Source organism: Rhinatrema bivittatum, chromosome 17, assembly GCF_901001135.1.
Source record: "Rhinatrema bivittatum chromosome 17, aRhiBiv1.1, whole genome shotgun sequence".
Lineage (NCBI taxonomy): Eukaryota > Metazoa > Chordata > Amphibia > Gymnophiona > Rhinatrematidae > Rhinatrema > Rhinatrema bivittatum.
The window spans coordinates 25,383,803-25,396,811 of record NC_042631.1 but is presented as its reverse complement, the minus strand read 5'-3'; the positions used below and the strand labels follow the sequence as shown (position 1 = coordinate 25,396,811).

General features: G+C 40.7%; 1 protein-coding gene across 5 annotated transcripts in view; it reads left to right on the top strand.

The window, feature by feature from the left end:
- SOX6 (SRY-box transcription factor 6) overlaps positions 1–13,009 on the top strand; it is a 780,471-nt gene that overhangs the window by 594,275 nt on the left and 173,187 nt on the right. For 3 of the 5 annotated variants that reach the window (XM_029582789.1, XM_029582791.1, XM_029582792.1), the window contains one exon: positions 2,251–2,374. In XM_029582789.1, coding sequence (XP_029438649.1) covers positions 2,251–2,374 — 124 coding nt within the window. The remainder of the gene's footprint in view (positions 1–2,250; positions 2,375–13,009) is intronic. The other 2 variants (XM_029582793.1, XM_029582790.1) reach the window with 1 other exon arrangement.

Genomic DNA, 13,009 nt, shown 5'->3' with positions numbered 1-13,009 from the left:
CATGCTGGTTTACATATAACAGGGGGTGTAAAAAACCGAAACAAAGAACATGTGCATAGAAAACTGTAAAGTTACATTAAAACAGGGTTTATCAAACTGGGGGAAGAAAGAGAGTAAGATGAGCTGTACAATAATGGGATTAGTTATTTATCCTCTAGCACTTCACCCTGAACCACCACCACCCAGACCTCCCACCCAATAACTGCAGTCAACAGATGAGTCCAATTTTACTAGCGCCAGGCATTGAGCAGGCATAAAAGTTTACGAATAAGTTTGGTAACGTACTGTAATCACATGATTCTCTTACAGAGTACCAACTACCCACATATACTTTTGAACCACGGCCCGGGAACATTCCAGTCCACCCCGTTGTTTCACCATTAAAATGTACACATGAAATAGAAATTATGGAAATGAAAACCTAGCATGTACTAGAGTACTTGTTACTGTTGCACAGATATGCTATTTTTATGCTTGAAATCCCTTTGAAAATTCACTCCATAATTTCTAAAACCAAAAGTATTCCTGTAAATGTGCTTGTGAACATTTACACCTGCTCCAGTGCAGGTGTACATGTGCACGTGTATACTGTGCAAGGGTAACTGCATACTCACTAATTTTCAAAGCAGACATGAACACACAAAATTATGATTGAAGTCCAAGTACACGTGAACTTCAGTCTTCAATGCTATGTTATAAAATCGGTTTCTCTATTTTCAAAGCTGAATGAACTTAAGTACTATTACATATTATTTCCATTATGGCACTGGCTAAGACTGGAATGGGTTAGGCAGGTCCTGTGCAAACTTCCCTGATCCATACAACTCCACCAATACATCACTCCTTGCCCTATGCAGCTCTGTTAGTATACAATTTCCTGCCCCAGTCAACTCCATTAAGTGCATCATGCCCTACCCCCATGCAGTATTCCCTAATACACACATCCCTGCCAATACATCATTGCCTAATGCATGTAGCCTTGCCAATATACCATTCCCTGACCCCCTCAACTCTGTCATACTTCTCAGTTCTGATTGCTACATCATGCCTACAGTGCAGATCGATAAGTAGTGCATATTTCTGTGGAACCATATGGGTAACTACTGACTGTAAGCAGGCAATATATCCAGGGGTCACCTGAAAAGCAGTGGTGTTTCCTGCTGCAAATCTGCAACCTTATTGTGCTCTGTACTATCTCTGCCTACTGCCTTTTTAAACTAGAGATTGACAATTGTGAGATACTTTGTGATGTGGACAAACAAGCATCAGAATCTTAGGGGCCTATGTACTAAGTATGTTTTTCATAGATGACACATGTGTAAAAAAAAAACCAAAAAAAAAAAACCCCTTTCGTATTTCAGTCCCCCTAAGTTGAGAGTACAAAATTGGAACCTTAGTCATGACTCAACTCAAGTCTCTAGAGATGAAAGGCTAGTATATTAATCAAGTAGGCTACCAGCCCTCTAACCCTCTACCTATCAAGAGGCTGTCAGCTCCTGCTATTCATGCTATGGTGTGTGACATTGCTACGCTGGTGCATTTCTTAAAGTCAGATGAAATTTGATATAGGAGACTGTGTTCAGAAATGCTCTCTGTATACAACACCATCTCATTACTGAACTACGTGATAGTGCATTAAGTCTTAAAACTGCTCAGACAGCCAGGGTGCACAGCAATGGATATTAGTTTAATTGGGAGCGAAAATATAGTGGGCTTTAAATCTGAAGAGTCTGAGTGATGTCTAAGAACACTTAGTCCACTGTGGTAAGATTTCGAAACACATCTAATATGCCTTGCTCTGCTCCGAGATAATTTAATAGCTTTAAGATTTAAGAAACCAAACTAAAGTGACACTAAATATAATACAAAAAAAAAGCAGGAAAGTTGTTATTTTGTCAAAATTGAGCCAGGATTGTTTCTGGGCAGCCAGGGTGCTAGGAACTGCATTCCTTTTAGTTTGGTGGAAATGGCATTCATATGGAGGGAATCTTAATAAAGAGAGAGCAGTCAAAAGTGCAGTTCAGCAAAGGAGCTACACCTTTGACAGCCAGGGAAGACCACCTTACTGAGGGCTTTGATGTGATAACATTAAGTTGGTGAGGACTACTCGTAAAAGTTCTGGGGAGGGGGGGGGGGTGGTGGTGGATCGTGTGAACACGAGAATACTATCAGCGCCGGAGAAAAAAAAAAAACCTTGTCAAGGCAAATCAAGTCTCTGCCGTGTCTGATCAGGGCCTCTCTTCTGTTTAGCAGGTTCAGGGTCACATGCCTCCGCTCATGATCCCAATCTTTCCACACGACCAGCGGACGTTGGCAGCGGCTGCTGCAGCCCAGCAGGGATTCCTCTTCCCCCCAGGAATAACTTACAAGCCAGGTACGTCAATGGAGGCTGGAGGCCGTTTATCAATAAGTAAAACGACGCGATGCATTCACTGTTCTCAGGAGTCAGTGGGGGAAATGTGATGTAGTGTTGGAAACCGGCAGGCCTAAAGCAGAGGTTTTCCATTCTGGACACTTGTGTCAAGGCATTTCTTATCAATGGCTATCGAAGGAAGTATCCGCCACACACCATTTAAGTATTTTCTGAAGATAGGAAGCTAGTGTCTGTGATATTTTCACGAATGCCGGTATAGAAAAAATTAAAATAAATAAATAAATAGTGTCTGAGTCCTTAGGGTTGCTCCTCAAAGAAAGGAAGCAGTTCAGAGGCCAAATGTTAGGCAAAATTAATAACTGGGTGTTCTATAAAGTACAAATTGAAATTTGATTTACATTAAACCTCCTTCCCTCACAACATTTTGGTTCAGCTTTATGATATAAGTTATATTCTATTTAGGTAATATTTTCTGGCATGCCCAGTTTTATTTATTTTGACTTTTTAATTCCGAAGGACAAGATTGCTGGTCTTAGAAGTACATTTTGCATGTATTATTACAGTAAAAGTCAATGACTGGTTCTGTTATTGCCCTTGGTACCATTGAGGAAGGGAAGACAGTTGTCTGTCAACAATTTTTTTTTTTAACCCTATTGAACTGTCTATCAATGAATTTAAAAAATGAAAGAGCCCTCATGTCCCTAAAACATAGCTTAGAGAGAATTAATTCCCAGGTGTGCCTGGGATAGCTTTGGTTCTCTGTCTTCTTCCATGCCCAGCAGTTGGTTGCTTGCAGAATTCCTCTGCACATGCCAGTGTTTGGTGGGAAACCAGACCTTGAGTTTGGTCTCCAGATTGCCTGCCTCTCCAATTGACAAGACGCTGTAACTCCGACGTATCGTTTCCCCCTCCACCTGCAGTGAAAAGCTGTGGGGTAGACAGAATCTTTTCTCTTCGTGCTCATGAATGGCTGAACTACCATAGGAGTTTCTTGTAACCTGGTATTTCACTGAACCAATGTGAAAAGCAGGTGATTGTCTGGAGCTCCAAAAATCCCAACATTATCTCAAGCCATAGTTTTGATTGCTTTCCTGAAACCCTAGTCAGTGTGCGCTTATACCACGGTGCCTCCTGTTTTCAAAATCTTTACTGTCAACCACATTGTCACGAGTCAGCCATCATCGGTGAAAGCTGACATGACGACTTCACAGCCTGCTGTAGCCTCACTAGAATTACAACTCCAGCAGAAACTAAAAAATGATTGAAAATTAATATTATTTATTTGGAAAAAATATGCTCGCAATCAGTGGACACATAACAGATGTATAAAGGGGTTGAATTAGCATGAGTTTGAAAATTGTATTATGAATGCTTATGAAAGATGCGCCGGTGGTCAGTAGCCAAATTGGATACCTTGGTGCTACTGCTCACAAGTTTCAAATTCATGCTAATTAAACCACATTTTGTATTTTTTTTTTTTACTTAAAATTATTAGTGCAGGTAACACTTATGGTATGCACTAATGGATTTCAGTGTACTTTCTGGAAGAGATGGGCTAAATTAATCATGAATCAAATGGGCAGTTTAACCAACATAATATTGTAAAAAAACCCAAAAACAACAAATATTTCAATTATATTTAGATGATCTCTAAACAGAGTAAAAACAATATTTTCATGCATGCCTTTCAACTTTGTAATCTTGACATACCGTGAAAAACATTCCACTTTTTAACAAAATATAAAGTGCATTCAAAATCCCTGAAAAAATGAATACTTGTGATTCCCAAAAAACTATATTAATGCATTCACTTATTTTATAGAGGTTACTGTGATCTTCTTAGCAGCTGCGTTCAGAAACTATTGTAATGTTCTAAGCATCTAAATGTAAAAAAAAAAAAAAATTAACAATAAATCATGACACACAGTCAGAATCATAATCCAGAGATTTTCCTGTGGGCAGGGTTAATAAGGCTGTAGATTGTGATAATAGAAACCAAGGCAACCAGGTAAAAGTGTCATAGCCCATGATAATATTGCTATCTGATACACCCTGTCTGCTGGGAAATCCTCAGGTTATGGGCAGGATTAGTAATCAAGAATTTTTGGTCCATTTCTACTTCTGGGTGCTGGAGGCACATGGGCTGGGCTGTAGGGCACATCATGTAACATATTTTTACTTTACTGTCTGAAGACTATACACGCTCAGTTCAACCCTCCTCCCTTGATAATTTGGAGGACATTTTCAAAGCCATTCGCACAAGTAAATGGCGATTTCCCCACATAAATTAATCTCGCTTAATACAGCTAAAAGTGGGCTTGATGTTCAGAATGTCCCTGCTTTTAGCCTCATGCAGGGGAGGCATTCTTGGGAGCATGGTTTGGGTGGAATCGGGAAAATAACATGCATACATTGTATTTTCCAGTCCTACAAGAGTCATTTTCCTTGCTAAATCTGTCCACACAAAAGAAGTGAGAGCAAAAGTCCACAGGCACTTTGTGTCCATAGCAAGTTTCAAAGAACATGTGCACTTTGGGACAGAATTAAAAAAAACAAAAAAAAAAAACGCAAGCGCGTACATTTGTTCGCGTACCCGGCGCAAACAAGAGTACGCCGGATTTTAAAATCCGGGGTCGGTACGCACAAGGCTGCGCAAAATCGGCAGCCTGTGCGCGCCGAGCCGCACAGCAGCCTCTGTTCCCTCCGAGGCTGCTCCGAAATCCACCCCTCCCCCCGCACTTTCTTCTCCCTTCCCCTATCTAATCCACCCCCCAGCCCTATCTAAGCCCCCCCTACCTATGTTTGAAAAGTTACGCCTGCGCCGACCGGTCGCCGGCGCGCGATTCCCCAGCCTGGGAGCAGTTTCGGAGGCCTCGGCCACGCCCCCGAAATGCCCCCGGGCCGGAACCACGCCCGCAGCCCCCGCCCCCAGATGATGCGCCGCCGTGACACGTCCCCCCCCCCCAGGAAAGCCCCGGGACGCGCGTAAGTCTTCAACACAGGCTCAGCGCGCACAGGGGGAGCTTGGGGCAGGTTTTCGGGGGGGGGGGGGTACACACGTCTCTTAAGCGCGTACCCCTTTGAAAATCTGCCCCTTTGTCTTTGAAGCTTGGTGGAAAATCCGTGAGCAAAACGTACCCATGGGCTTTGCCCCACAACAGACATCCAAAAGTTGCTCCCTAAATAGGAGTGCCAGGCTATCTGCTTACCAGTTGTCCCGCCAAAATTCTGCTCTTTAGACGATCCCCTGTCGCTAAGTGCCTTCTTGTTGGCATTTGGGATGTACCACTACTTTCTTTACCAGCTCTGTCTCTCCTTTTTTTCTCCCTTCAGCTTTGCTGCGAGATTTTTCTCCTTGACTGAACCAAAAGAAGCAAAAAAAACCAAAAAAAAACCCCACATAATTTAATTAGCGAGCTGCAAATGTGCCACTTTTCTGTTTGAAATTTTTTTTTCTTTTCTCAGAAATAATAAAGCATTCGTGCACTTATTCTCATTTATCATTCAGCCTGGTAACAGGTCACATCACCTTCCTGTGAAATATGTCTGCAGATGATTTAGCGAACGTTATGATTTCTTTTCCTTCTTCCTCTGGGTTTACAGGACTCCTGGGGAATTCAATTATCGATATAATGGTTTGAAGCTATGTTCAGAGCTCGCTTGTAAACAGGGCTCTTTAAATGTTTAAAGACACACACTGCCAAAGGAATCCAGGGGAAGAAGCTGGTTAAGCAAATAGAAGTCACCCTTATTTCCTTTTGTGTGTGCTTCACAAGTGATCTGTGCCCAGAAGCAGTAACCTTGTTTTGTTCATTAATAATTCCTTCCCACCAAGCTCTTTTTAAAAAGAAATGTACATTAACCTGAGAATATTAACCAGGGAGTTCTGAACACAGCAGTCTCTTTGGAAATAATAATGATAAACCTAGAGGTTTCAAAGTCAGCCAAGGTTTCATAACATTGACTATGGCACAAAATAGCATCCTGAGTGTTAAATCATTTATCCACAAACTGTAATCAAAAAAGTCTTCATAAATATTAAATTGTATGAGGCCAAATAACGTCATTCATTTCAGACAAAAGAGTGGGGCTAAATTTTCAAATGCTTAAAGGAAGCATGTTTATACTTGCAATATGGATGCCTAAAGAAACTAGTTAAGAGTAATTTTCGAAGGTGTTTCTGTAGAAATGGCCCTTTAGAAAACGGTGCGACTGATACATGCAAAAATCATATACACTGAGGGTAATTTTATAACAGCCTGAATTTTCGAAGCGGACTTGCACCCGCAAACCTGCTTTGAAAAATAGTGGGATCACATAGGCCCATGCATTTACCCCTGCTAGAGAGCAGGGGTAAATGCCCACGCAAGCATTTCCATGCATACTTTGGAATATCAAACATATTTGTGTAAATGATTTCCCCACACCTCCAGGAATGCCTCTTGGCAAGTATGCAAGAAAGGTATGGGCAAAATTGCTTCCATGAGTACTTCAAAATGCCAATTTTCATGTATTAAATCACTTTTTACACGCGTAAATGCTTTCAATAATTATTTCCTATGGAGGTAATTTTCAAAGGAGTCACGTGTGTAAAGGTAACACACTATCACAGCAATTTTCAAAAGCCCATTTACGTGCTTAAAATGCACTTGTGTGTAAAACCTATTGAGAATTCAAAGGCGTATATCGTTGCAATTTTCAAAAGCCCACTTGCGTGCGTAATGTGCATTTATTTTGAAAGTTACCCCCTATATGCATAAAGCACAGATGCTCCAGTTGGTGGAATCAGGGCAGGGTTGCGATTTCTGTGCATGTGTTTGATTTATACAAGGCAGGGAATGAAATTTCAAAGGGGTTTCCTGCGTAAAAGTAGCATATACGTGCAGAAGTAACATGTACATTCGTATATGCGATTTTAGAACCCGCACGAGTAGGCACGTATTTTCAGTTTCACCTGCATATTTTGCCAGGGGCAGTCTGGGCACATTCTAGGACAGAGTTCAGGAGTATGCATAGTAGTTGCGGATTTATAAGAGAGATACATGTATAAAGTACCAAACTTGTTTGTACAATTTTTTGCCTGCCAATTGACTGGTGCAAGTGAAATCAGACTTGTCTCTTGTCTGCAGGTTTTGAGTGGGAAGTCTGGGAGAATGGTGGGGATTCAGGGTAAAGTGCTGATAGGGTTTAGGTGAACTAGAGAAGGACTGGGTGAACTGGCAGAGGTATCGGCAAACTGGTACGACTACTCGCGCTTACTATATAAAATACCTGCCTCCATGTTTAATTCTGGGTGTTTATTTAACCAGTTTCAAAATTATGTAGTACGTAAAAATATGTTCATATGTATATAAAACAGATAAAGTTTGCATTTTCTTGCACTGGAAATATACTCCCAAATATTGAAACATAACACACATTTTGCTCCAAAAGTATGCTGGTATTTTATAAATTGTGCAGCTCCTGCCACTCAGTTTATAATATATAAGCTATAATCTCTGTGTGTCCACTTATGCGTGCAAATGCTGTTCTGTGGATAGATGTGAATAATATTTAATTAATGTTCAAAGCAATAATGGAAGGGTTCAAGTCCAGTTAGACAGATTTCAATATATTGGATATCAAAATTCCTCGTACTTTTCTGTGCAACTACTTAGAATTATCCCTTGTCCCTCATTTTGTTATCCAGTCTAATTTGCAAGTGGAGCATTAGGTGAAAATTCAAAGGATTTACACGTTTAAATGTAACATACTATCGTAGCAGTTTTCAAAAGCCATTTACTCACGTTAAAAGGTGAACTTTAAAAGCCTGGACACGCCAAAACCAGGAGATATGTGGATAAGTCGAGCCACCACACGCCGAGCAGACTTTAAAAACTGCCCGCATGTGGCGCGTACTTGCCGCTGCGTGCACAACTGTAAAGTTCCAAAAAGGGTCGGGGTGTGATCTGAGTAGGGCTCTGGATGTTCCTGGATTTCACGTTGAAATTTGCGTGCAAACACTTAACGCGCACAGGCGTGCGCCAGGGTCCTCTACTGCGTATAACTTTACTTCTGCTATGGATGGCGCGTAAGTAGTAATTTAAAAAGATATAGGCAGATCAGTGAGGTTTTAAAAGTAGGGGCTAACAGGAGAGAAGGGAGGCTGTTAAACTAGGGGGGGGGGGGGTTTGGTAGTCCTATCCCTTACCTGGGTGAACTCGGAATGAACTGGGAAAACTGGTAATGGCATGAATGCCTTTTAAAATCCCCCCACTGATGTGATAGAAACGGCATTTATGCATATAAGCACGAGTCCACTTAAAATCACGCGCATATGTGCACAAGGTCAGGCTATTTTACAACATACATGCATATACATGTATATGTTATAAAATGGCCACGTCCCTGTGTGCACATGTACGCCCACGTGCATGTTTAAAAATTACCATCTAAGGGGTAGATTTTATAAAAGTACGCCCCTGTGTACTTTTGTTTGCGCACTGAGCAACTTTCCTTCCACCCCCCTCACCTTTCCCTCCCTTTCCCTAACTAACCCGCCCCCCGGCCCTAACTAATTCCCCTCCCCCCACACACACATTTATCGTGAAAGTTACGCCTGCCCAAGGCAGGCATAACTTGGGCCGGCTGCCGGCGCGCCATGGTCCGGTCCAGGGGCTGGTCCGGAGGCCGCGGCCACACCCCCGGAATGCCCCCGTTGATGCGCTGGCCACGATACACCCCCCCGACACGCCCCCCCCCCAGGAAAGCCCCGGGACTTATGCGCGACCCGGGGCTTTGCGCGCACCGGCAGCCTATGTAACATAGGCTCAGCGCACGCAGGGGGAGCTTGGGGCAGGTTTTCGGGGGGTATGCGCATATCCCTTTGCAAATCTGCCCCTAAGTGCACAACACAGGTAAAACCAAAGGACAATTCAATGGCATATATTGTAGCAATTTTCAAAAGCCCACTTACACGGGTAAAGTGCATTTACAGATGTAAAACCCAGTTTTAATCGTGTAAATGCTTTTGAAAATCAGGCCCTAATTGATAACCACCCTTTTTTTGACGTGCATTTACTGATCCACCTATATTTCATCTTTATGGTATAACTTTGGACATTCCTCTTATGAAGGTAATTTTTAAAACTCCATTTATGTGTGAAAAACCTTTTGAAAATTGATCGAAATTTCAAAGTAGTCATGTTTATAAAAGTGGCAATTTTCAAAAGCTCATTTACATGTGTAAAACCCAGTTTTACCTGCGTAAATCCTTTTGAAAATCACCTCCTTAGTTTGTAGAACTTTTGCTATAGACACAAATTTGGAGAAGCCATTTTCAAAATATTTGATTTGTTTAAATTATAGTCTAGAATTAATAGGTATATTTCTTTGTAAAACAAAAAAAAAATCTACTTTTCTCAGTCTTCAGATTGGTAAAAAAAAAAAAAAAATTTCATTTGTACCCATCCAGAAGATAAAACAGTTCCAAGATATAATTATTGTTTTTCTGTTTGAAACAGAAATGAAAGCCGGTTGAAAATTAAAAAGGAAGTACAATAATAGCTTCATATTTCGAAGAGAGGTTTAATATATTTTTGTGAATAGTTAAAGAATAAAGGCCTGAGCCAGTCATGAAATAAATTGCTAGGAACTAGCATGCTTTAAATATACAACAACATGCTATAAGCTGAGCAAGCCAATTGGCTGAGTAAAGAATTGCATGCAGACAGGGCATAGTTCTTGAAGAGTTATTTTTTTTTTTAAAGACAGAGACAAGCAGCGTATTCTTTCTTCCTCTGAGTCAACATGAGGGAAGATTATTAATACAGTGCATTATAAATCTTTTCAATGTACCTGGCTACGCAGAAATTTCCTTTGGGATCAGCAAACCAGAATGACATTTTTTTCTGTAACTTTATGGGGGAGATGAAATTTTAAACACTGACCATTTATTTTTCTTTTCAAAATATAAGATCACCCGATAGCATGAACAATTTGATATTGAAGGAGTGGTTCTCACATGCCATGCTCATGGCTCCCAAAGCAGGATTAGTTCTCATAATATTCACAGTGAATATGCAGAACATGTGTTTACGTCCATTTGGTCTAAGAAAGAGAACCAGGCGGATTTGCATAGTTTGACTATATATATATATATATATATATATATATATGACAGCTCTGGTCTAGGAGGCCTGTTTGCGGCCTCCTAGACCAGAGCTGAGAACCAATGCAAGTAATAGAAGTGCAGTGAAATGACTTAAAATACCGAGGTCATTCAGTGACACTTTCCTTCCATCCCTTAACATTCACCAGCCATCTTATTTTCTGTTTTGATTTATATATGGTTAAGTTTACATTTTCTCTATTTTACTGATGTGCGGGGTTTTTTTTTTTTTTGACCCGGGTATTTTCAGTTAACAAAGTACTGCCAAAGGAAGAGCAGGAGAATATTGATATGCAGTGGGGCACCTGTATCCAAAGCTCCTTTATCTGAAAACTTCTGTTATCTGGAAAAAATATCTATTGTCTGATAATTCTCAATGAAACAGTCCATTCTATTATGCAGAAAAATGTCTGTTATCATAAAATATTCAAGAACTTCAGTTATCAATAAATATCAATTATGCAGAGCAAACATGGTCTCTGCCCTTTTTGAATATAAGAGACTACGCTGTTCTGGCAGACCATGAGACTGGGTCTGTCATCTCATTGGAATAAAGCTGCGTACCAGCCTTCTCAATTGCTTCCTGATAATGGACAGCCTTGTGAGCCATTTTGTTTCCACTGGGGTTTTTTTTTCTTTTTTTAAATGAATAATGATGGAAAAGAGGTGGGTTTTTTTTTTCCATAAAAGAGAAAAATTACAAAGTGAGAATAGGGATATGCAGTATTAGCCATGGTTAATTAAGCGCTAGAAACACTGGTGTATCACAGTGTTCTGTGCAGCTGACCATAACCTTGATTCATTATTGGTACTGTAATGCCATTAACACATAGCCTGACTGCTAGTAGTATTAGGGCACCACCATTCGTAGTTCACTTACAGGGCGCAATTAGACTATAATTGTGATGGAGGGCCCTTGATTTTACTTATATTTGGTTAAGTTTTACATCTTATCTGGAAATTTCATTTTCTGGAAAAATGTGAAAAGCTTTAGCAAAACGTAAAGCAATAAATGTCCATAATGCTATCTAAATCCCATCATCCACCACTGTTGTGATTTGTATCTCATTGCACACTACTGTGAATAATATCGCTGTTAATGCAGGACTTCCCAAGCCTGTCCTGATGTCTCACTGTCAGCTGGATTTTCAGGATATCCACAATAAATATGAATGAGATGAATTGATTTTTTTGATTATGCGATGAGCATTAGATCAAGGACCAGCACTTGATATGATTTATCTGGATTTCAGCAAAACATTTGATACCATCCCATGTAAGAGGCTGATGAATAAAATGAGAAGTCTGTGAATAGGTCCTAAAGTGGTGGAATGGATTACAAATTGGTTGACTGACAGATGACAGTGAGTAGTGGTAAATGTTCAGTTTGGAGAAGACACGACTGACGGGGAATATGACAGAGATCTACAAAATCATGGAAGGACTTGAACAGGTTAATGTAAATCAGTAATTTCTCTCTCAGATAATAGAAAGACCAGGGGGCACTCCATGAAGTTAGCAAGTAGCTCATTTAAAACAAATTGAAGAACATTCTTTTCCACTCAGCACATAGTTAAGCTCTGGAATTCATTGCCAGAAGACGTGTGTTCAGCAGTTAGTGTAACTAGGTTTAAACAAGGTTTGGTAAGTTCCTAGAAAAATCCATGAACTGCTATTAATTAATAAGCAATAGTAGCTTGAGCTTTATTTAATGTTTGGCTACTTGCCTGGTACTTGTAACTTGGATTGACCACTGTTGGAAACAGAATGCTGGGCTTGATGGACCCTTGGTCTGACCCAGTATGGCATTTCTTATGTTCTTATGAACTTACTCTGAGGAGAGAAGAGTGACAAGTGGAGTGCCTCAAGGATCAATTCTGAGGCCAGTTCTGTCCAATCTCTTTGTGAGCGATGTTGCAGAAGGTTAAACGGAAAAGTTTTTCTTTTTGCGAATGACATTAAGATCTGCAAGAGAGTGGATAAACCTGAAGAAATAGATAGAATGAGATGTAATCTAAGAACATTTGAGGACTGGTTGAAGGTTTTAGCAGCTTGAACTTATTGCCAAGATGTATAGAGTCATGCATTTGGGGTGCAGAAATCCAAACTTGCTGCACAAGATTGGGGGCGCAAAAGAGTGATGTACACAGACTGGAAGAGAGTCCTCGCAGTGATAGTGTCTGACGTTAGCAAATCAATGTGACAAGGGTGTGGCTAAGGCCAGAGGGATGCTGGGTTACTGGACTGCATAGAGAGAGAGGCATAACCAGCAAGAAAAAGGCAGTAGTAATGCCCCTGTACAGGTCACTGGTGAGGCCTCGCCTGGAGTATTATGTTCAGTTCTGGAGACCATATTACAAAAAGGACAGAGGCAGGATAGCAGTCTAGAGAGAGGCAACCAAAATGGTGTGATGATGTCTGTGTCAAAAGACTTATGAGATGAGACTGCAGGACCTAAATATGTATGCCCTGCAGGAGAGACAGGG